Consider the following 23,285-nt stretch of genomic DNA (forward strand, 5'->3'; position numbering starts at 1 on the left):
GTTACGATGTGCCCTTGGGTTTATTGCACTAGACCAGGTGTGGAAGAACCTTTGGCTCTCTAGGTGTGACTTAACTGCAGCTCTCATAATCCCTGGCCATTGGTCACAATTTCTGGAGGTGGAGCTGATGAGAGTTGTAGCTCAGTAACATCCGGAAGGTCAAAGGTTCTCCAGACCTGCAAAGGGATCTGGTGCCCAAAACACACTTTTTAAACCATAGGACTCTGTTTACAGGGTGGCCAAGTGCACAGAAAAGCACTGTGCCGGCAGGGTACCAGGCACCTGTCACCTCAATTTGCCCAGAGGCATGTTTGTGTCAGGTGCCTCAGCATCTTCTAAGTACCCAGCAATACCCCCAATTGAACAAGGTGCCCAATATTTGACATTGGGGGGCTTATTGTCTACTATTGATCTATTAACGTACTAAAAATATTTCCCCCTTGGGTTAATCTTCATAAAGCATACACACCACCCAGAGATAAGATCAAATAATTTAAAAAAACTGCTCACGAGTTGAACTTCTTTGGAAACCCACAAAAGAATTGCGGCTTTCATCTGAAAGGTTGGATTCAACACTCCTGACATCTTCATCCTCTTCATTACCATCAGCGTGACGGGTGGCAAGCAGCTCAACCTGTCTTGTTTTAGGGGGGTTCCCCTCTTCCGCACCCTCTTTTTCACTTCCACCATCGAGATAGGCACTGGCAGTAGCAGAATCTTCTCTCCCTTTTTCATATTCCTCCTCCCTCTTACCTGCCTTGGCATGAGTGAAAGAATCTTCCCTTCTTCCCAGGAGCGGGGCTTCAGGTGATGCTAGGTTAAGCTGAATAGTTTTTTGGAAAACCGCATTCCTTTCAGGGGTGCCAGAAAACTTTTCTCGGTCTACAGCTTGGTTATCTTGCTTGAAAGTCTTGCCTTTGAGCGGTATTTTAACCTCGGTTCGAAAGTCGCTCAGCACGCTCTCAACAGACGTTTGTGTTTTTACGGCTAAACCTCCCTGAAATCCTGACTCATCAGTCACTTTCTTCTCTTCTTCATTGGACAGAAGCAAAGCAGCACCAGAGATTTCTCCAAAAAGCTTTTCTAAGCTGGATTTGAATACAGAACTGTCTTTTTCTAGGGCAACAGATTTTGTTACAGTTTCATTGACGTCTTGGGGAAGAAGGCCCGTCGTGCTATCTGAGCCATGAGCACCATGGAGGCTCTCCTTCATTCTGATACCCAACCATCTCATTTCAGAAGGTTGCATCTGGGCAGTTTCTTCAAGGAGTTTCCGGAAGCCTGAATTAAATTCTCTTTGCTTCAACTTGGATGGAGCAACTTCCTTGTTTACAGTTTCATTAATCTCTTGACCATAGCCAATTCCCTGCGGGCAAACTAAATCTACAGTCTGATTAGACTCACTCTCTGTTTGTGCCCCATGACCACTGCTTGAGTCTTTCTGGCTTTCTGGAAGAATTTCAACATCTTCCTTGAGCAGATTTTGGAAGCTGGCTCTGAGTTCAGCTTGCCTGAAATTGGAGGGAGCAGTAGCTTTTTCTATCATCTCAATTATCTCTTTATCATAAATTGAACTTGTGTTCTGATGGGGCTGTAATGAACCATGGGCTGGCTTAGGAACTGCAATGTCTTTGAGCAAAATTTCAGAGCTCTCCTTAAGCAGTTTGCTTAAACTGTCTCTAAATGCCACATGCTCAGCCGAATTTGGTTTAACAGTTTTCACGACAGTCTCTGCCACTTCTGTAGGTTGCTCACCAACATTCCCTTGAGCTCTTATGTTTTCCTGGTTTGAAAATGACAACAGCACAGCTGCCTCTCCTGCTGGCCCACCCTGCATTGTAGTCAATAACTTGCCACTGTCTTCGTCCGTATCTAAACTTCGGTCAAGTGTCCCACCAACAGTCTCTTTAGGAGGATTGGCCATTTGGGGTGAAACAGGAATGATCTTTCTGGTCGCCTGCTCAGAAGACCTCTGCTGCAGTTCCCCAGGGACACTGTCAATTTGTGCTTTCAAAATACTCTCATTTGTGGGTGTTTCTGGCAATTCCTTCAAAAGAAAGGCTAGTTTGGCATTCAAATCGTTGCCTTGCCTTTTCGATGGAACATTAGCTTCTGCCGCTATCTCGAAAACCTCTTTCGTGGGAGAGTTTGCTCTGTTCTGACTGGCAAGACGAGCGTCAGGCAGTATCAGTTTTGGCGAAGGAATCTGGAAGAATTCTTCCTGAGAAGTAGCTTTTAGATCCGTTTGGCCTTCTTCCCTGTTGGGAGAATTTCCAGACACCAAATCTAAATCTTCTGTTAATCCAGATGAATCCCCCAAATGCTTTTTGAATGCAATGTGTCTATCCTTGGGTGGGACATCTTTTTGTATTGTTCCATCTGTTTCCCAGGACTCCACTCTGCTATTTTTTTCATCCGTGTCACGGCTGCGTTCCATCACCTTATTAAAAAAACGCCTCTTTTCCAATGGAGAATGTGCTTGTTCAGAAACATCCGCCGATATATGACAACTGGGTGAGGAGCTCTCATCTGAGGTGTCCTTTAGCAGCCTCTCTAAGTTAGTGACAAAAGCAGTGGTGTCAGCTTTTGGTGGAACCAAAGTTCTGCTTACAGTCTCTGGGACCTCAGAGACTTTTCCATCTGCACCTGCAAAAACAGGCCCCTGCTGTTGATTCTGGTCACTGTAAGATGCTTGCACCTCTGTTGCTAACTCCACCTGTGGAACCCGTTTCTTGTCAGCCAGAGGATAAGCCAGCAAGGACTCCTGAAATGCTTCTTTCAACAGTTTCTGCACGCCACTGTTAAACAGACTGTGCTGCACTTTGGATGGAGCTTTTGTTTTTTCTATATACTCTTCCACCGGGCGCACAGTCTTTCCCTCTGCAGGGGCAAATTCTACATTTCCTAACGGCACAGCATTCACTGATGGGGAGAGAGCTGTCCCTCCTGCTTGTTTTGGGACAACACAGTTTGCTTCCAATACATTTTGTTCCTTCACGTCAAATCCTTGGAGGATCGGTTTTTGCTGTTCACCTTCCAGCACCGCCTGGCTAGTTCCTTCCCTGACTTCTTCCAACTCTTTCAGATACCTTCCTGAACTACTTTGCCTGCCCCTTGGAACAGTCGCCTTCGCCTTGGTTTCATCCATTCCGCTCTGCGGCTTAGTACCCCCATCCCAAAAGTTTCTCAGGCTTTTGAACTGCGAAGGATTGAGCATGTGAGCCTTTGCCTCTTCGTCTGCTTTTTCCTTTAAAGCGTGAATCTTAAAGTGTGGCTTCTGCTGCAGAACAGATGACGCTCTCTCTGTTTCCAAACCGTCAGCTTGCAGACCTCCATCCTCTTTAGAGAGAACCATGCTGGGTCTTGGGCGCGAATTATTTGCATCCAGCAACTCTGTAAATGCATTATTTCTCTGGTCACTTGGGGGTATTTTGCCAGATTCATCAACAATACGGCCCCCTTTGAATTTATCCATTACATTTGGTCGAACTTTTCCTGAAGGCAACTTAATGCCATTATCATCAGGTCCAGAGTCATCCGCACCAATTTCAACTTTTCTGAAGGTTACTAAATTATATGTGCCTTGTTCGTTATCAGATTCTCCAGTAACATATCCTGAGGATCCACCCACTGGTTTTATTCTGCTGCGTTCCTCTTTATAGATTGGTATCCGGTTACTCCCAGGAGTGCTTTCACTTAATAGGCCTTCCTTATTTGCAGGCTTTGGGTTCATCGCCTCTCTTTCCCAGAAAGCCCTGATATTCTTGACTTTTCTTGGAACCTCTGATTCTTTGGATTCATCTTGAGGTAAGGTAAGAAGATTCCCTCTACTGGGGTGCTGCATGGTTTTGTCATCTAGATGCCCAGATTCTTTCCCTTTAGGTTCATTAAACAGCTCTCCAGATTGATGCTCAGAGTTTGCTCCTTCCGAAAAAGCTTTAACACCTCCCGCCCCATTGGGCATAACATCTCCCCTTTCTGTTACTTTTCCAAAAGAAGAGCCAACACTTTTCAAACCCAGTTTTCCCTTTGCATCTTCCAACATCTTCCGTTCTTTGCCCAAAGCACTTTTGTCCTCCGTTTCAACCTTGCCTCCCGCAGCCCTTTCATCTCTCTCGTTTGCAGGCTGGCCAATGGCCTGAAAACGTGTTCTCTCATTTAAATGAATGTCCTGCCCTTGGGAGCTAGAGGAAGCAACCTCCCTTGTTTTGCTTTGATCTTCTAGTAACAGGCTGCCTGGATTTCCATCCTTCGTAAATGGCGACCCACCCGGAACGTTTACCATTTCGTGGAATCGATAGTCCTTGCTGGTTGGCTCTTCTCCTTCACGTACAGAAGAATGCAGATTTAACATATCTGAACTGCAGCCTTTATCTTTTGCCGTTGCAGCAGTTTCTCTTGCCTTGGGGATATCCATTTCCTCTGCAAGTCCTGCGTCTTGCGGAAGCGTCTCTTTTTCATCATCACTGGAACTTCTTTTAAACCAGTCAAGCACCTTAGATATGGACTCATCGGCTGCCTTCAAGATCTCAGCAGTGTATTTGTCAGATTTGGAAACAGTTTTAGCACTCGGAGCCTCAACCAGAGCTTGCTTACCTTGTTCAAGGTCTGCAGAGCCAACTTTTGGCACCTGAGGGTCTTCTGTTTTAGGCAGCTGCTGGTCTGCAAGAGACAACCAATTTTTGTTGTTGTAGTAGCGAAACTGCCTAATTAAAGAAGCCTCAGTCAATCAAATTGATTGTAATGAATGGGCCAGATCTGCATAAAATCAGCATGTGACTAAGCTGAAGATGGTGCATTTGCGACACAGCAGCTAGTTTCATCCCTTCTGGATGAGAGTGGGGATAAAACGCCTCTTCTAAGATGTTGTCTGGCATGTGATGTATTTATAATTTAAAAAGCATTTGTTTAAAAAGGATCCTATTGCCTGATTGAAAAGATTTTCAGCCAATCGGTTAACCAATTCAAGATTGCATTTCCAGTTGGAATACAAGCTCCCCCCCCCCAAAGCAATTAATTTCTTTGAAATGTTAGCAATGATGGTAATATGCTTTAAATAAATGTGAACTAGTAATTATTGAGAATAAGGTGCAATATATGAGCTTTAATCTGATGCCTCAACCGCAAACTATGCAAGCAAGGGAAAGCTCCCTCTTTTTAGTTGTGATTCCTGCATTGCCGGGGATTGGACTCAGTGACCCTGGGGGTCCCTTCCAACTCTACAATTCTATACAATTCTATTCATGTTCTGCTCAAGGGTTTTCTGCAGGGGTCTCTGCAGGGGTCTCGTTGGTCACTGGGAAAGGCTGGACTGGAATGGTCTGATCCAGCAGGTCTCTTGTGTTCTTAACCAGGAAGTGGAGGGAGGGGACTCTGACTGCACTTTCTAAACCAGGGGTCAGCAAACTTTTTCAGCAGGGGGCCGGTCCACTGTCCCTCAGACCTTGTGGGGGGCCGGACTATATGGGGGAATGAATGAATTCTTGTGCCCCACAAATAACCCAGAGATGCATTTTAAATAAAAGCACACATTCTACTCATGTAAAAACACCAGGCAGGCCCCACAAATAACCCAGAGATGCATTTTAAATAAAAGGGCACATTCTACTCATATAAAAACACGCTGATTCCCGGACCGTCCGCGGGCTGGATTTAGAAGGTGTTTGGGCCGGATCCGGCCCCCAGGTCTTAGTTTGCCTACCCATGTTCTAAACAACAGCAACAGCTAGATGAAACCTCAGCCTCCTCCTCAAACAGAGTTACTTACCAATTACACAAAATGCAAGCTTTGCCCCTGTCAAGACTTAAAAACCTGCACGCCCCAATTCTGATATGATTTCAAATCAGTGGCAGCACAGCAGCCAAAGGAGTGCATCTTGAAGAAAAGTGATCAGCGAGTGTGTCGGGATGTGTTGATGGGAAGCGAGAAAACAAGCAAATGGTTAGGACTTGAATTGATCAGGGTTAAGATAGTAAAAGCATTAGTGATCCCTCCAAAAAGCAGACAGCTAGACAGGGGCCTGAAACTCTCACTAAAGTGTTAACTCACTGGGATATGCTATTATTTCTTACCAGGTGTGCTTTTCGAGATGTCCTGTTCAAGGCTCGGCGGCTTAGTTTTGATCTGAGGCTTTGTGGTATCGGTTTGTTCTTCCCTCACTGAGGGAAAGGTCTTGCTAGGAGGTTGACTTGGAATTGTAGGTCCCGCAACAGGATGTTTCTCAGGCTGCAACGTATTGGGTGGCAGACCCGAGTTCTTGGCACCGTGAGAACCTAGAGCCGTTCCCTCTCCTTGGCTCTCAGTGTTACCGTTTAAGGCTGGAGAATGGGCGCGAGGAGGCTTAGACGGGAGAGACTGGCAACTCTGAAGCGCACCTGGGTCGCCCACTCCGTTCCCATTGGCCTTGGCATCGTCGGAGTCCAACAAAACGAACTCCCCGGATTCCTTGCCCTCGTGCAACTCAAGGCTCGGCGGGCGCTCCTTCCTACTGACGCTGGACGAGAACCGGACCTGCTTCAGCCTCTCCAACGAGTTTTCGGAGAGGCCTTCGGATTCGCCTGGAGGAGGCGGGCTCTTCTCCGCAACACGTTCAAGGACGGTCGGGGCTGGCAATCCGCTTTTGCCAGAGGGCTCCAAAGTTTGGTTCAAGCGGAGCACTTCGGAATCGGTGGAGCTGGAGCTGGAGCTGCGCTTCAAGATGCCCCTGGGCAGAGACCCCTGGCCGTTAACCTGCTTGATCCTTTTCGGAGCCTTGGGAAAGGGCTCTTCGCTCTTCAAGCTGACGTCTGATGTCTTGTGGATGTTCCTCCTGGCTTTGGGCACAGGTGGTTTCCCTGCCTGCCTCTGCAAGTCATTCGGTTCTGCAGGAGCCTGCTGAGGCTCCTCTACCCTGCTGTGGTTTGTTACGTCTACCTTGGGCTGGTTTTCTACCGAATGCGGGTCTGCAAAACAAGATGCAAAGCACACACAAAGCAAAGGGTAAAACACACTACATGTAAGGGACACACGTTAGTTGCAAAAAAGGGGGGGACATGCAACTAAGTAAAAGCATTATTGCGTGTCTTGGGGAAGGAATTGCATCAATGTGCTTGTTAAAGTAAAAAAAAAAATGCAACGTAACAAGGCAGGACCAGTTTAAGCTTTAACTTGGCCTGATCTACGTATGTAGCAGACTGAGAACCGTTCCACTTCATGCTGCAGGCTTCTGTGTGACTGTGTGGTTTTTATTCATTTTTTTATAGTTGTGCCATGCTATAAAAACCTCCCTGTATACTGCAAATAAAGGGAAACCTAACAATTCCTTAGGAACATGGAGTCATTAACACGACACCCAAAATGTAAACGTATTTTGTCACACGACACCCAAAATGTAAACGTATTTTGTCACAAGTTTTCAGTGTCTCCACAGAAACAACACAGATTACGTATTTAGAAACCTTCACCTTTCTCCATCGCCATTCCATGTTCAGGCTGCTCATTTTTTGCATGATCTTCTAGTAGGGTTGATTCATTGAATGGGTTTTTCCTTTGCTAGAACAAAATAAGAATGTTCCGCTTAACACTACAGTATTACTGGGGGAGAGAGAGCCTGGGAAGGAAGGAAGGAAGGAAGGAAAATGGAAAACATAACAGCAAGTTTTGCAGGTCACAGTAAGACAAACTATGGCTTACCAGGACCAGGTGAATGTGCAGGCTTCCAGAGAAGGGGTTTTTTACTCCAATGCTGTGCTGAGTTAACCCAAGTTTTGGCTTCACACATTGGCCAAATCCAGACGTGGTTTAGCGCTCTCCCTGCTTGCCATTTAGCCAAGAATAAACCTGTCTTTTTCTTCCTGTGCTTTTAAAAGCTTGCTAAGAAAATGGGTGGCAGCAGAAAACGGTCATGTCAAGGAACCTTGAGTTACTGTGAGTGGGACTTCCATGCACCCTGAGATATGAAAAATCTAAAACAACACAAAAATCTAAACTTGCATATATAAAAAGGGGGCTTGAGGGGAGCATTTTTCCTCTAAGTGGAAACCATGGAAACCCATTTAATTTTTTTCTTTTAAAGGAGGGAGGAAATGGTTATCATCCAAGGGTTCCAGAAGTACAACCTGAGTTCCAAAATGAGGACAACAAAAGCTTGCTGCTTTTTAAAAGACGAGGGAATCCCTAAACACACACACACTACCAAGCGATGGGACCAGATCCATAATTTGCAAACGGGCAGCTAAAAAAACAAAGCACAGCAAATATTGAACACACAAATACGGACCCTTATAGGGAGATATATTTGACCATTTACAGATCACTGCATTGCTTGCGTGCTAGTGAGGCCCTCCCACTTCAATAAATACCAAAGTGTGTGGGAACATATCCAATATCTCCAGTCTAACCAGAACTTCCAGGCTACAGCCTGTGACTGTTGCTCAGGTTTGACCATAGCTGCAGTCCACATTTCAGCTCAAAAGGTTGGTTGCTCCACTACTCTCTATGCAATTCATGTCAAAGTAATTTTATGGGGGGGGGGTACCGATATAGTTTCAAAGGAAGCTTCAAATGAACTCCCAATTGCTCATTTGTTGGAGCAAGGTACACCTCTCACCTGATCCCATCAGCTGATGAGTAGTGGGATCATGTATTGTTCCAGGATTAGGAAAGGGGTTGCATTGAAACCAGTGTTAAAATTGGGTGGGAAACGTGCTTTGGCAAGGGTTTCATTGAGAACCCCTTCCTAATCCTGGAGCAAGCCTCTTTGAAGCCACGCTTTCAAAAGAGACTCATCACCTGACGCCACTGTGATGTCAGCTGGCAGGGGGGCAGCCCACCCACCTGTCAAATTTGGCCTGGCAATTTAAGATCTGGCGGCTCACTGGGCTGTGTGAGGGGAGGTTCCCTACCCCTGGTGTAGTTAATTCCTTTGGCAATAACACAGAGATCATGGCGCCCGTGTTGTTTTCTCATTGTCTTCCATCCAGGACACTGACAATGAACTCACCTTAGACGGTGAGGCAGCTAACTTCCTTGTTTTTTCTTGAGGCGTCTCTAATGCGTCAGAGGCTGCACTGAACACTTTGGGGCTGTAAAGAAAAAGAAGAACCAGCCCATTACTTGGAGGCTGCTATGCCACACACTGAAACTAGCTTGAATATCAGGGCTCCCATGCAAGGAACTCTAGGCATCTGTAACTATTTTAGTTTCAGACATTATGACCTTGGAGCTGGGTGCACAGACCCTCAAGTTATCCCACCTGCAATGTATTTAATCGATTCTCCTCCCTCTCTCACACAATGTCACAGGATACCCCTTCATGCCTAAATGAGGAATCAGAAAGGCTTTAAGTGAAGGCAATCTGATTCGTCATTTGCAAAAAGTGTTTGTGAGGTTGCAAGTCAAGAATTGCAGAGAAATTCCAACCATCTCCATATGAAAGTCTATTGCCTCTATATTTAAAAGATCTCACTTTTTCTACACGTTACTAAACAAGGCAGAGCTCCTGTGCTGAGGCAGTGAAGGGTTGTGTTATGTCTACATGAAGCAGCGATTCTGAACATTCACACACAAAACTTTGCAAGACAAAGAGGTCTTTAGAAAGCACTGCCTCCTGCCCCCATTTTCTATGTAAGTACCCAGAGCTCTAAACAAAAGAGACAGAAACAAAATGTGTGAAGGGCTATTACATGGAAGATGGAGCAAGCTTGTTTTCTGCTGCTCCAGAGGGTAGGACCCACCAAACCAGTTGATTCAAATGCAAGGAAGGAGATTCCGGCTAAACATTGGGAAGGACTTTCTGATGGTAAGAGCAGTTCGACAGTGGACTGGAAGGTCATGTGGACCTTTCCTGGAGGTTTTAAAGCAACGGTTGGCTAAAGGGATTTTTTAGCTGTAATTCCTGTATTGTAGGAGGGTGGAATAGATGACTTTTGCAGTCCCTTCCAACTCTACAATTCTAAGATTCGGTGAACAGAGCATCGTTGCAGAACAATACACAGGGCCTTGCCTCAGTGATAGCTCACATACCTTATACACAGAAGGCCCCAGGGACCATCGAAAACCCTGGAGAGCAGTTCCACTTCTCCGTTGATAATACTGAGCTAGATGGAGTCATGGCTACATGAAAGGCAGCCCCCCACCCTGTGTTCCTAAAGCCAGTGCTGGCTGTCAAACCCTCCTAACCAGATATAAGTAGCCACTTGAGAACTGACTGTGTTTGCAAAGGAGGGAACATGCCTGCAGCCCAGGTGCGGTTTCTGAATCATCTTAGCACAAACACCCACAAAAGGAAGCACCACAAAACGGGAAGCAAAGTAAATCCAAAAGGTGCAGAAGTCAAATTTATGGAAACCAGCTGTGTCAACTTGTTTTGGCCTGTCCTAGTGGTGCGGTGATAAAACTGCTGACACATTTGCAAAGCTAAGCAGGGTCTGGTCTGGTTGCAAATTGGATGGGGGGCCACATATTGAGATTACCACATTGCAGGGGGTTGGAATCTCGGGGTCCTTTCCAGCTCTCTGAGTCTATGAGCAGACAACTCTTTTTCACAAATATCCATTATAGTTACTTTAATTAACCTCCACCCTAACACTTCTGATCTTTTCCTACATTTATCCTGGCAAGTGGTATTTACTGTGGCTTATAGTACAATTTGACAGCTGCACCCAGGAAAATTCCGCCATAGTTGACAGATGGAGCCAAACACCTTTCTTCCATGCCTGTGCCATCTCCAAGCTTGACTACCTTGAAGTTTCATTTAGGATGATGTAGGAGATGGGAAGCAGGCCTGGAACCAGGAGGAAAATCATACAAAAAACAACTGCTCTGATTTCCTCCATCTGACCAGCTTGGGTTGCTGTGTACTATGAAAGTCTGGAAGAGAAGGGGGCCTCAGGTCATTCACACCCTTCAAAATAATAACAACAACACCTTCAGCAATATGAATTTCCATCGTCAGCTTTGTGCGACACACCTAAAGGACTTCTCACTTAAAGTACACTTCTCTCTTCCCACCCACAAAAAGGTAGGTAAATACTACTCTGGAGAAAAGGAACAGTTCATGAAATTGACAGCCCTTCCCTCACTTTAAACAAGGGCGATTTTCATTTATTGCAGTTCACATCAAAGGCACATTCCTTTCTAACCCAGAATGTCTATAGGTGTGGATGGGGCTAACATTTGCTCTAATAAAGAGGGGAAGGTATTCAGTGTGTGAAACGACGAGGCATTACCCATCATGCCACATATAACAAATAATTCTAACAGGCCACTAAAAAATTAATATCTACAATAGGAATATAAAGGCACCATTGTAGGCTTAACCAAATGATGCTGATACTCGCCATTAGCATCGAGACAACACGGATTCTGACTACAGTATTTTGCTTTCTGATATTCTCCCAAATAGATTCCGTCTTTTGGAAGCTAGCCATCAGAGGCAACTACAATAGCCCCCACAACACAATTCTATTCTCTTTCTATTCTGATTTCTGAATCAGTTCAACTGACCAACTGGTTTATAAAACAACAATAACAACAAAGTTATCAACACGTTTCTCTGAGTGTCTAACCTTTCATCAGATTTCGATTCCACCTCTGCCTCTTTTATGGCACCCAGCAATTCTGGAGGAGTGAAAACTTCTTTATTGACATTGTTCACCCAGCTGCTCTTTGTCTTGTCTGACTTACTTTGACTCAGTTCTGCTGAAACAAACAGGGGAAAGGTTACCTTGCATTTTCTCTGTAAATGCTCAAAACTATGGATACCAAGGAGCTTTTAAATTAGCACACAATTAAGCACCCACCTTCCAGCCTATTCAAGATTCTAAGTCTTAAAAGGCATTTCCATAGTTTTGTAACTCCTGGGGTTTTTAAATAACTGGTCTATTTTTTTAACATGCGAAATATGCTTTACAAGCACAAGCCATTGGAACAAACCCAGTTATGATAAATGGGATACGTGAAAGAGTTACAAATGTCATAGAAATCCACAATAAGTAGACCTTAGACCCTCAACGCAAGTCATTCCCACAAGTACAACAGCACCTTTGAATTTCCAGACATCTAAAAACAAGAAGAGCCTTGCTGAAGGATAATTAAATTCCACTTTCTACAGCAGCCAAGCAAAACAGCGTACTGTATTGGAGCATTGGGGCAGGAGGAGCCATGGCTAAACATGTCTTTTGCAAGGGCTCGTCTCCATGAATTGGCCTAGTGTATTTTTAAAAATGGCTGCCATCACCACCTGAGGCAATGACTTCCCTAAATAAGTCTACGTGGTGCTGCGAATAAGCATTTTGAGATACTTGGAACCTTTGCCGTCGGCCGGGGGATCAAGAGCCACAGAGCGGCTGCTCCCCTGGCCTCTCAGGAAGAACATTGAAGCAAGGGGAGTGGGGAGATAATCCGGGCTCCATCCATCCGTCGGCCAGAGAAAGGAGGAGCTACAAAGTGCTTCCTTCCTCCCTCCCTTCCAGAAAGAACACTGGACCCCAACTGCCATTTTGCACCGGGTTTGTGGAGCGTGCTGCAGGGAAGCATCCCTTGACCTGACCCATCAGCCAAGGGGCTACAGTCTGCAGAGGGCCTTCTTGGTAGTGGCACCCTCCCTGTGGAATGCCCTCCCTTCAGGTGTCAAGGAGATAAAGGATTCCATAACTTTTAGAAGACATCTGAAAGCAGCCCTGTACCGGGAGGCTTTTAATGCTTGATGTTTTTATTATGTTTTTAGGTATGCTGTAAGCCGCCCAGAGAGGCTGGGGAAACCCAGCCTGATGGACGGCGTATATATAATAAAATGGTTATTATTGGTTTGTGTGGGCTTGGAGTGTGTGTGTCTGGATTTTGTATGGTGCTCAGTTAACTGCCGTTCATCCGAAGGTCCCAGGGCAGCTCATGACAACTAAAAAAGTTTAGAACAACCAATAATCATAGAAACAGGGTGGGTCGTAAGAAAATCTATGTACAGTGGTACCTCGGGTTAAGAACTTAATTCGTTCTGGAGGTCCGTTCTTAACCTGAAACTGTTCTTAACCTGAGGTACCACTTTAGCTAATGGGGCCTCCCACTGCTGCTGCGCCGCCACAGCACAATTTCTGTTCTCATCCTGAAGCAAAGTTCTTAACCCGAGGTAATATTTCTGGGTTAGCGGAGTCTGTAACCTGAAGCGTCTGTAACCTGAGGTATCACTGTACTCTTGTTGTCTGCCATAAGCTACCTTGATGGTCATTTGATCAAAAGTAATAATGAAATAATTAAGTAATAATTAAATAAAGTAATAAAGTAATAATGAAAGGTGAAAGAGTTTCAAGTAAAACAAAGGTTGCCAATAACTGTATATGATTTTTTAATTTGTTTTTAGAACGCTTCAAATTGTTTTTCAACATTTTAATATTTTTTTATTTTATTTTAAATTGTGGCGTTTTGACATTTTGATGTTTGCCTCCCTTGTTTCCTTTGGGAGGAAGGGTGGGGTACAGATTCAATAGAGGATAAACAACATTTTCAGGCCCACAAATACAGCCTGTCACCAGACACATGCAGCAACCTATTTTACTGGATATTAGATAATGTTTCCTTCAAGCCTAATTACAGCAGGGAGGCTTAAAGGCTGTGGCCACCAGGGAAGGCCTCTGCAGATGTGCCCCACATGTACCATGTTGGCAATTCTGGGAAGAAACTCTCTTTTTTATATAAAAAAGTTTTAATTTATACTTTTCAAATTTATACATTTCATTAATTTTACCATAATTTTAACAATTCAACATTTCACTTCCTTCCCCCTCTTTGTGCGGTTTCTTAAATTTATTTTTTAATACCTTCTGCATATCCAAATTCATTTAATTTGCTCATTGAATTATCTACTTTAAATACATACTCTTATGAAACTGCAGGTTATTACAATAATCCTGCCAATGTTTTTACCTGTTTGCAATTTATCTGTAAATATTCAATAAACCATTTCCATTCTTTTATAAATAGTTATCTTGATTTCTTTTTCTTCCAGTAAGTTTTGCCATTTGTACATATTCCATAAGATTTCGTATCCATTCTCCCTATTGGGTACTGATTGGTTAGCAGACCCAACGATACGATAATCTTTATTGTCATTGTTCCATACAGAACAACGAAATTGGGGGGGGGGAATCTACGCAAGACATTCAAAACCAACAAGCCTGCTATCCCAACCTTGCTTGCTGGGACTTCTGCTTCTTTCCAACTGGAAAGTAATTCTCAGTTAGGATCTCAGTCAACTATATATTAATTAGACTTTTTTAAAAAACCACCCTAATATAAGCTTCACATTTTAAAGAAATCATAAGGCAGTTTTGATGGTTAGACAAGATGGCCTCCAACATCCTGTGCAATTCTGTGATTCTGTAGTTTTGTTCTTGATTGAAGCTCTACAGAGACCCCAAATACCTTTCTTCACTTCAAAACAGCTCTACTATTTTTATTTTTTTAAAAGTCAACACTGCATACCTGTTGGAAACGGCTTCCTCCTCATGGACGCCCGAATGATGTCTGCTCCGTGAATTTTCTCTCTATGCCTCTTGGACTTGGCTTCGTAAAACCACTGCCCACTCATGTTCTTAACTTGGATCTCATCTTTAACTTTTTCACTTAAATGCCTGGGGGGGGGGTGAGGAGGAAGGGATGGAAAGATTATTACACATGCCTTGCAGCGAAGGAAGCTTGACCATACTGTCTTGGAAGCTATCTGACCAGACAAGGAACACACACAATTCTTTATCTTAGGTAATTTTCTTCCCATCAGATTGTGGTGGTGGTTTTTAAAGCCCATATGAAAATTCATCAACATTTTAGTACCAATATACATCTTTTATTTATTTATGTATTTATAATATACAGTGGTACCTCTGGATATGAACGAGATCCGTTCTGGAGCCCCGTTCGCATCCTGAAGTAAACGTAAAACACGACTGTGCGCCTGTGGGTCGCATTTTGCCGCTTCCGCGCATACGTGTGACATCATTTTGAGCATCTGCGCATGCACGAGCAGCGAAACCCGGAAGTAACGCACTCCATCATTACATCCAGGTCGCCGCGGAGCGCAACCCGAAAATATTTAACTTGAAGCTACTTCAACCCGAGGTATGACTGTACACTTTCATTTTTTAAAAAAACACACACACACCAATGTACGTAGGCAGCGTACAACATAACCAGATTAAAATCAACATAACCAGAATAAAATCAGCAGAAAGCATCCATGAAAACATTAATAAAACTGAATACATACTGAATGAGTAAAAAGAGGAAACTTATATTGTGAAGGCCTGCATAGACAATATAGTTTTCAAAAGACATCTAGAAGAAGGGAGGGATAGTTCTTGTTATGTAGTGAAGTTTCACCCTGGGCCAGCAGGGGGATACTGTATATAGTTTTCACTCAGGTCTGTAGATAGTTTTCACTCAGGTCCACGTCAGTTATTTTAGGCGGGAACTCTGGGCTGTTGTTGTTACAATGTTGACAGCCGACTGCCTATAAAAGCAGGCCAGCTGAGCTGTTTGCAGTCAGTTCTATTCCAGCTTACAAAATAAAGAGCTACTTGGAGAAATCGCTGTGTCGTCTGCTATGTCAACCCACAACTTAACAGTTCTTGCCGAACCTCTACTGGCAGGGATCTCCACAGGACAGGGAAAACAGTCCCCAAGAGAAGGCCAAGTGAAATTCAGGGATGTATGGAACTAACAGATCTTCCCCATTAAAGGATCTCAAGAGGCAATTTTGCTTAACACAACACATTTTTTTGCAAAGCAACAGTATGACGCATCTTTGTATTTTCTTTCCACGAATACAAGCATTGTTATGCACACTGTGCCGCAATATATTCATTTTTGGTACACATTCCTGTGTGGTGTCTTTATGATGTACAGTTTATTTACACATGTATACAACCTGAGCCTCTCTGCTCAAAGCATTGCACCCCAAGATGGTCCTGCTCCTTCGACTGCTACCACCTTGGATTCAAAAAGAAATGAAGCATGGAGATGACTGGCAGAATCCGAGACCAGGGAGAAGAGTTGGTGGAAGAAGATTGGAGGAAATTTAAAATTTATTTACAGAAACATTGTAAAATTTTTGAATGTTGATGGCATTGATTTGAATTGAAGGGGTTCTAGTAATCAGGTTAAAAGTGGACTCATAATAGATAAATAGATAAATTAAATAGGGTTGATGAATTAGCTGAATCAAATTTCAAAAGGGATACAAAAAAGGGAGATGTGAGGAAGTCAGGAAAATAAGTTAATCAAAGATGAGAGATTAAAAAAGAGGGATTTTTGTTTTTTGTTTTCTTTTTTTTATTTCTATCTTTTTCTTTTTTATGCTTTAATGTCTGTATTTTTGTCTTTTTGTACTTTTCTGAATTTTTTACTTCTAAAATCTAATAAAATATTATTCATTAAAAAAACAAAAACAAAAAAAACAAAAAGAAATGAAGCATATCTGAAGGAGCGTCTTCACCCCCATCATTCTACCCGGACACTGAGGTCCAGGGCCGAGGGCCTTCTGGCGGTTCCCTCACTGCGAGAAGCCTAGTTACAGGGAACCAGGCAGAGGGCCTTCTCGGTAGTGGCACCCGCCCTGTGGAACGCCCTCCCACCAGATGTCAAAGAGAACTACCAGACTTTTAGAAGACATCTGAAGGCAGCCCTGTTTAGGGAAGCTTTTAGTGTTTGATGCATTACTGTATTTTAATATTTTGTTGGAAGCCGCCCAGAGTGACTGGGGAAGCCCAGCCAGATGGGCGGGGTATACATTAATAATGATGATAATAATAATAATAATAATAATAATAATAATAATGCAGAGGCTTAGCTTGCTGTGTTTAAGACTTTTTCTATGCTGTCTCACAGTGGAAGAAGGGGCTGATACCCATCTGCCACCCGCCACAGAGCATCCGCTTTGTTAATCGCTCATTACCTTCCTTTCGTTCTCCACAATGGCTCTTCTCCCATTAAATTTCATGAGCATGGAAAAAACGGGTTTGGCCTGTGTTTCAACACTGCTAAATTCAGCGTACGGCAGCCCATCTCAATGCTCCAAGCATTGATTAAACTCCGAGACCCAGGAATTTAGGGGGAGGATCTGGAACCCAGGAACTGAGGGGGTTTCTAGGCACCCACAAACTCATAACAATACTTGGGAGTGACCTTTCAAACGTACGTACTCTCTCAAACCATCCCAGCCCTCCTCACTTGTGGTTAAGAAGCACCACTTTGAATCAATGTGACTGGTCATAAGGGAGTTGGAATTCCAGCTTCTGTAACACATGACTTGTCTTCCTTTGTTATTCTAGTTTAGGGGCTTTAAGTATCCAATGCAGAAAGGGATTCCTAACCGTTCAGCTCTGTCTCCTGCGTCACTGTTTTTTTAAATCAATGGTTGCTTTTATGGAGCGTGAGGACACCACATCATAAAAACACCAGTAGATCTATATTCTTTTTTACAACGGCACAGAGCATATAAAACCTCTTTACCCTGGCCTTTGACCCCTGAGATGCGTTGTATTCCGGGTCCACCCTATTCCTGCAATTGCAACCTTCCCCCCCCCCCGCCCCCTGCAAGGATTATGAACTGGGGGAGGCCAATGTTATGTACTGAAGTTCTCACCCTGGGCCAGCAGGGGGATACTGTAGATAGTTTTCACTCAGGTCCACATATGCAAATAAGGGATTAAAAGTGACGTTCAGTGATTGGATAGTTACAGAAAATAGTTACTGTTGCGTTGTAGTGGAGCTCTATACAGTGGTGCCTTGCAAGACAAAAAGAATCCGTTCCGCGAGTCTCTTCGTCTAGGGTTTTTTCGTCTTGCGAAGCAAGCCCATTGACGGATTAGCGGATTAGCGCTATTAGCGGTTTAGCGGCTTTTAGCGGCTTATCGGCTTAGAAAAGGGGGGGGGAGGGGAAAAAAACCACAGAACTCGCAAGACATTTTCGTCTTGCGAAGCAAGCCCATAGGAAATTCGTTTTGCAAAGCACCTCCAAAACGGAAAACTCTTTCGTCTAGCGAGTTTTCCGTCTTGCGAGGCATTCGTCTTGTGGGGCACCACTGTATAAGAAGGCTGGCTGAACCCTTCAGTTCAGTTCTGTTCTGGCCTGTGAATAAACGAGAGCTGTTTGAAGAATCGCTGTGTCATCTGATATGTTCACCCACAACTTAACAGCCAATGTATGTGTGGTGAGGGGGATAGGGAACAGAAGAAGTTCAAAATCCTGATTTTTCATAGAGTCATAGAGTTGCAGAGTTGGAAGGGACTCTGAGGATCATATAACGCAACCCCCCCGGCAATGCAGGAATATGCAGCTGGGAATCAAACCTGCAACCCTGGCATTATCAGCACCAGGCTCTAACCAACTGAGCTATCCAAGCGGATTACCATATTTTCCCGTGTATAAGACAAGGTTTCCCCCCTAAAAAATAATATCAGAAATTAGGGGGCGTCTTATATGCAGAAACATCCCCCCATTTTCTTAAATCTGTGTCCCCCAAAATAGGGGGCGTCTTATACATGGGGGCATCTTACAGATGGAAAAATACGGTATTTTCTTGTTTTGAGAATGCCACTAGGACAGTCTGAATTGCTTTCAACAGAAAGGCACTGATTTGGGTAATAATGAATCTGAAAATGCCTGATTCACTTCCTTTGGCTCCAGGTTCTCTTGCTGACTGACAAGTGGGTGCAGTGCAGGTAGTCAACTCAAGGATCAGTCACTCAGAGCCAAACTGCTTGTGGAGTTAAGTACCAAAGGGGAGGGGCTGGTTTTTTTATTTTAAAAAATGCAAATACCATAATTGAGGAAGGGCTGATTAATAACGGGATCAGAGCAATAATGAAGAGTGATTTTAATCCTGTGTAAAAGCTAGTAAAAGCACCAAGGTTAGTGCTTTAGTAGGTAGGTGAGGGAATATAATGAACTATATTTTATCTTCCTACAGACCCACATATGTGGGTTAACAGACAGAAGAATCAGCTTACCGCTTGTGTTTAAAAACGCAGGGTTTAAATCTCATTTTAGATACCTTAACTGGAAACACAAGAAGTAGCCATTAGGCTACGCTTCCTGTGTTAACCCCGTTTATCAAAGAAACAGGCTACAGCAGGCATAGGCAAACTCAGCCCTCAAGATGTTTTGGGACTACAACTCCCATCATCCCTAGCTAACAGGACCAGTCGTCAGGGATGATGGGAAGTGTAGTCTCAAAATATCTTGGTGGTAGGGCTATTGCAATGATCCTGGACCATGGAGCTGTCTTTAAAGAAAGTTCAGAGCTTGCAGCTGGTACAGAATACAGCAAAGAAGAAAGCTGGCCCTCACTCAACACAGTTTTCAGCTTCGCTGGGTGCCCATTACTTTCCAAATTCAATTAACAGTGCTGGCGTTGACCCTCTGAGATCCTTAAATGTCTGGGGAGCTGCCTAAAGGACTAGGGGAAAGTATTCGAACATCTGACACACACCCGTTCTGCAAGATCTGAAACCCAGGAAATGTTTCACCAACTCATTTGCTATTTGCGTAGAGACTAAACTCTGAGAGGCCGTATGCTTGGGAGCTGCAGATTCAGTGAATTATCAGGACTTGTTGACACAATCATTTAAGCCAGCGATAGCAGCCCTTTAAGCAAACCCATTGCCGAAGTAACAATCTAAAAGTAAATATTTGATTCTAAATGCACACCACACCCTGCCTTATCAGCACAAAAGCCAATGACATAATTTTACAAGTACCTCCCCACCAGCAAGGATGCAACTAAAGAAACATAAAGCCCTGTATTTTTCAAGCCCTTGTAGATCAGTGTTTCCCAACCTTGGGTCTCCAGCCTGCTGTTGGACTACAATTCCCATCATCCCTGACCACTGGTCTTGCTAGCAAGGGATGATGGGAGTTGTAGTCCAACAAGAACTCAAGATTGAGAAAGGCTGCCCTAAGCAGATCACTGTTGCTCCTTAGTTTTCTACAAGAAAAGTACAGAAACCTGCTTTGGAGATATTGTGACTCAGCAGAATTGATTAGGAAGGATTTTATGATCCTGAGGCTCAAAGCAGAGAATACATTTTCTTTTGTATCCGCCCCTTTCTGCACCCATGTGCCTCTCAAAGCATTTTTTCTAAATCTCCAGTGATTTCTTCTCCTTTCACACACAACCTGTACTTTTTATCTCCTCCCCGCCCAAACTGCCAGCTTCCTCCATCCATCCTCCCTGGTCCTTTGACACTCACTTCTTTCTCCTTTTAGCCACATTCTTCTCTTCTCTCCTTCCTTTCTATTCTCAGTTGCAGCTTTGGGGGCCTTTTGGTTTAGAGGAAAAGGAGAGTAAGAGGCAACGTGATAGCTGTTTACAAAAGAATGCACAGCATGGAGGAATTGGACAGAGAAAAGTTTTACTCCCTCTCTTATAACTCTGAGACATCGAATGATGTTGACTGCTGGAAAGCTCATGAAAGATAAAGTACTTCACACAGTGATAGCCATCAACTTGGATGGCTTTAAAAGTTGTTGTTTAGTTGTTTAGTCGTGTCCGACTCTTCATGACTCCATGGACCAGAGCACGCCAGGCACTCCTGTCTTCCACTGCCTCCTGCTGTTTGGTCAAACTCATTCTGGTAGCTTCGAGAACACTATCCAACCATCTCGTCCTCTGTTGTCCCCTTCTCCTTGTGCCCTCCATCTTTCCCAACATCAGGGTCTTTTCCATGGAGTCTTCTCTTCTCATGAGGTGGCCAAAGTATTTTAGCCTCAGCTTCAGGATCTGTCCTTCCAGTGAGCACTCAGAGCTGATTTCCTTCAGAATGGATAGGTTTGATCTTCTTGCAGTCCATGGGACTCTCAAGAGTCTCCTCCAGACCATAATTCAAAAGCATCCATTCTTTGGCGATCAGCCTTCTTGATGGTCCAGCTCTCACTTTCATACATCACTACTGGGAAAACCATAGCTTTAACTATACGGACCTTTGTTGGCAAGGTGATATCTCTGCTTTTTAAGATGCTGTCTAGGTTTGTCATTGCTTATTATCAACCTTTCACCTGACTTTTTGATTGCACAGCCATCACCCCTCAGAAAAGGGAAACTTCCATTCCCTTCTTCCAGAACTTCCCAGCCTCCCTGCCACCTTCCCTCAGCATACAATATGTTGCTGGTATTGGAATTGGTCCAGCCAAAAGGCTTTTGTCGCATCTCTAAGGGCTGCGGCAGATAAGCAAGGAGGCAACGGGCAGCCTGCAGCACCTGAAACTGGTCCAAAGCCCACTGCTGGGTCCAGCCCACCATCTGAGAAACACTGGCATAGACAATACAAAGCTAGCTGGATTAATGGCCTGGGCTCAGTATAAACACAGCTACCTACTTTCTTCCAGTACATCAAATTTCAGCACTCAACTGAAGTAGGTCTCAACTTGCCTTCAGTGGGAAATGTTCTGATGATGATTATGGGAGACATTGCAGAACAGTTCTCTTCCTGCTTTATTTGATCTGTGATGGCTTCTCCACCATCGGATGTCAATAAAACCTAGTAGAGCTGGAAGGAACCGCAAGGGTCATTTAGTCCAACCCCCTGCAATGCAGGAATATTTTTGGCCAATGTGGTGCTCGAATCCATGACTCAAACTCGAACCCATGACTCAATTAAGAGATTATTTAAATAAAAAAAAAAGAAATTGTAAGTTTCAAAAGGTTAGAAATTTAATACAGTGGTACCTCGGGTTACATATGCTTCAGGTAACATACACTTCAGGTTACAGACTCCGCTAACACAGAAATAGTACCTCGGGTTAAGAACTTTGCTTCAGGATGAGAACAGAAATTGTGCATCGGTGGCGCGGCAGCAGCGGGAGGCTCCATTAGCTAAAGTGGTGCTTCAGGTTAAAAACAGTTTCAGGTTAAGAACGGACCTCCGGAATGAATTAAGTACTTAACCCGAGGTACCACTGTACAAAATCATACTTTCCAATTGATATTAAGAGTTTAGTGTGAATTTAGTTTAGTCTCATGCTGTACTGACTCAGCTATCTCTCCCTAGACTGTTTGGAGCAAGAGAAGGGTTCTAAACATGCACAATTGTTAAAGACAGTTTAAGAACTGGCGCTCGGGTTTGATTCTTTCCTCTTCCCTCCCCATCCCTTTTTCCTTGTGTGTCGTTTTTTAAGATAGTAACCCTAATGGCAGCGACTATCACGTTTTAACTTATTGTATGAAAGCTACGCTGGGAACCTTTCTGGCTAAAGCGCAGGGTACAAAAGCTCCAAATAAATACATGAAATCAAAGTAAGCATGCTTTTACGACTCCATATTGTTTTGCAATTCAGTGCCCATCACAAGGGCAGAATGGGTGGGAGTTAGCAAGAGATTCAAAGCCCTGGTGCGTGTCAGAGGCAGATCCAATGAGCCACAGAACTGAGATCTCCTGACTCGCATGCTGCATCACCGCTAGACCACAGGAATTCTCCGTCGCTAATTACTGTGCCTAGGAAAACAAACAAACTTTCAATCTGGCAGCTCTTATCTGCAAACCACCTGACACAGCCCCTTAGTTCCTCACATATCATAACACAGAGCTTACTTGTAGTTCTGCCTTCCATTATATAATGGAAGACTACTCTGGCTAAGTAACACAAGAAATAAATAGAACAGAATCGTAGAGTTGGAAGGGACTCCATGGGTCATTCACCCCATCTACCCTGCTGCAATGCAGGAATCTCAACACTCCATCCCCCATCCAGTGTGAAACCACAACAGATGCTGCTTAGCTTTGCAAAGTACTCAGGATATAGCACACTTCTCCCAGGGCAATGGACCTGACAGTGGCTAGGCTGCCTTAGCGAGAGAGGTGATTTAATTGCACGCTGCGTTTTCAGGACACAACCCCAAGGCAACAAAACGCCAGAGGAACCACGAAGGATAAAGTTGCTGTTTTAAAAATCAAAATCTGTTTTAAGAACCCAACAGGCCTGCTGGGTCAGTCCAAAGGGCTCAACTAGTCCGTCACCCTGTTCTCACAGTGGAAAACCAGATGCCCATTATGGGAAACCCACAGGCAATATCAACTCTCCAACTGTTTCCCCCCATCATCTGGTATTCAGAGGCAGGCTGGTCCCCTAGGAATGGAGGTTCTGCTATTTCGGAAGACCTCCACCTGGAGAGCCCTGCTAGATTCAGGTCAAGGGCTCAACTAGTCCAGCATCCCAGTGGGCAACCAGGTGCCCGTTATGGGACGCTCACAAGCAGGGCCTGAGTGCAACAACACTCTGCCCATTTGTGATTCCCAGCAATTGGGATTCAGAGGG

The 23,285-nt window shown here is 44.1% G+C and overlaps 1 protein-coding gene across 12 annotated transcripts in view; it reads right to left on the reverse strand.

Moving 5' to 3' along the window:
• Window positions 1-23,285, reverse strand: part of SYTL2 (synaptotagmin like 2) — a 62,850-nt gene that overhangs the window by 16,083 nt on the left and 23,482 nt on the right. For 3 of the 12 annotated variants that reach the window (XM_081860033.1, XM_081860032.1, XM_081860028.1), the window contains exon 1: window positions 511-4,567. In XM_081860033.1, the coding sequence (XP_081716159.1) occupies window positions 511-4,417 (3,907 nt within the window). In that variant the 5' untranslated portion in view covers window positions 4,418-4,567. Of the gene's footprint in view, window positions 1-510; window positions 4,568-4,596; window positions 4,663-6,072; window positions 6,943-7,443; window positions 7,532-8,981; window positions 9,064-11,547; window positions 11,681-12,289; window positions 12,432-14,458; window positions 14,608-23,285 lie in introns of those variants that run through there. The other 9 variants (XM_081860029.1, XM_081860036.1, XM_081860035.1 and 6 more) reach the window with 7 other exon arrangements.

The sequence above is a fragment of the Podarcis erhardii genome (genome assembly GCF_964252035.2).
Source record: "Podarcis erhardii genome assembly, chromosome: 4".
NCBI lineage: Eukaryota > Metazoa > Chordata > Lepidosauria > Squamata > Lacertidae > Podarcis > Podarcis erhardii.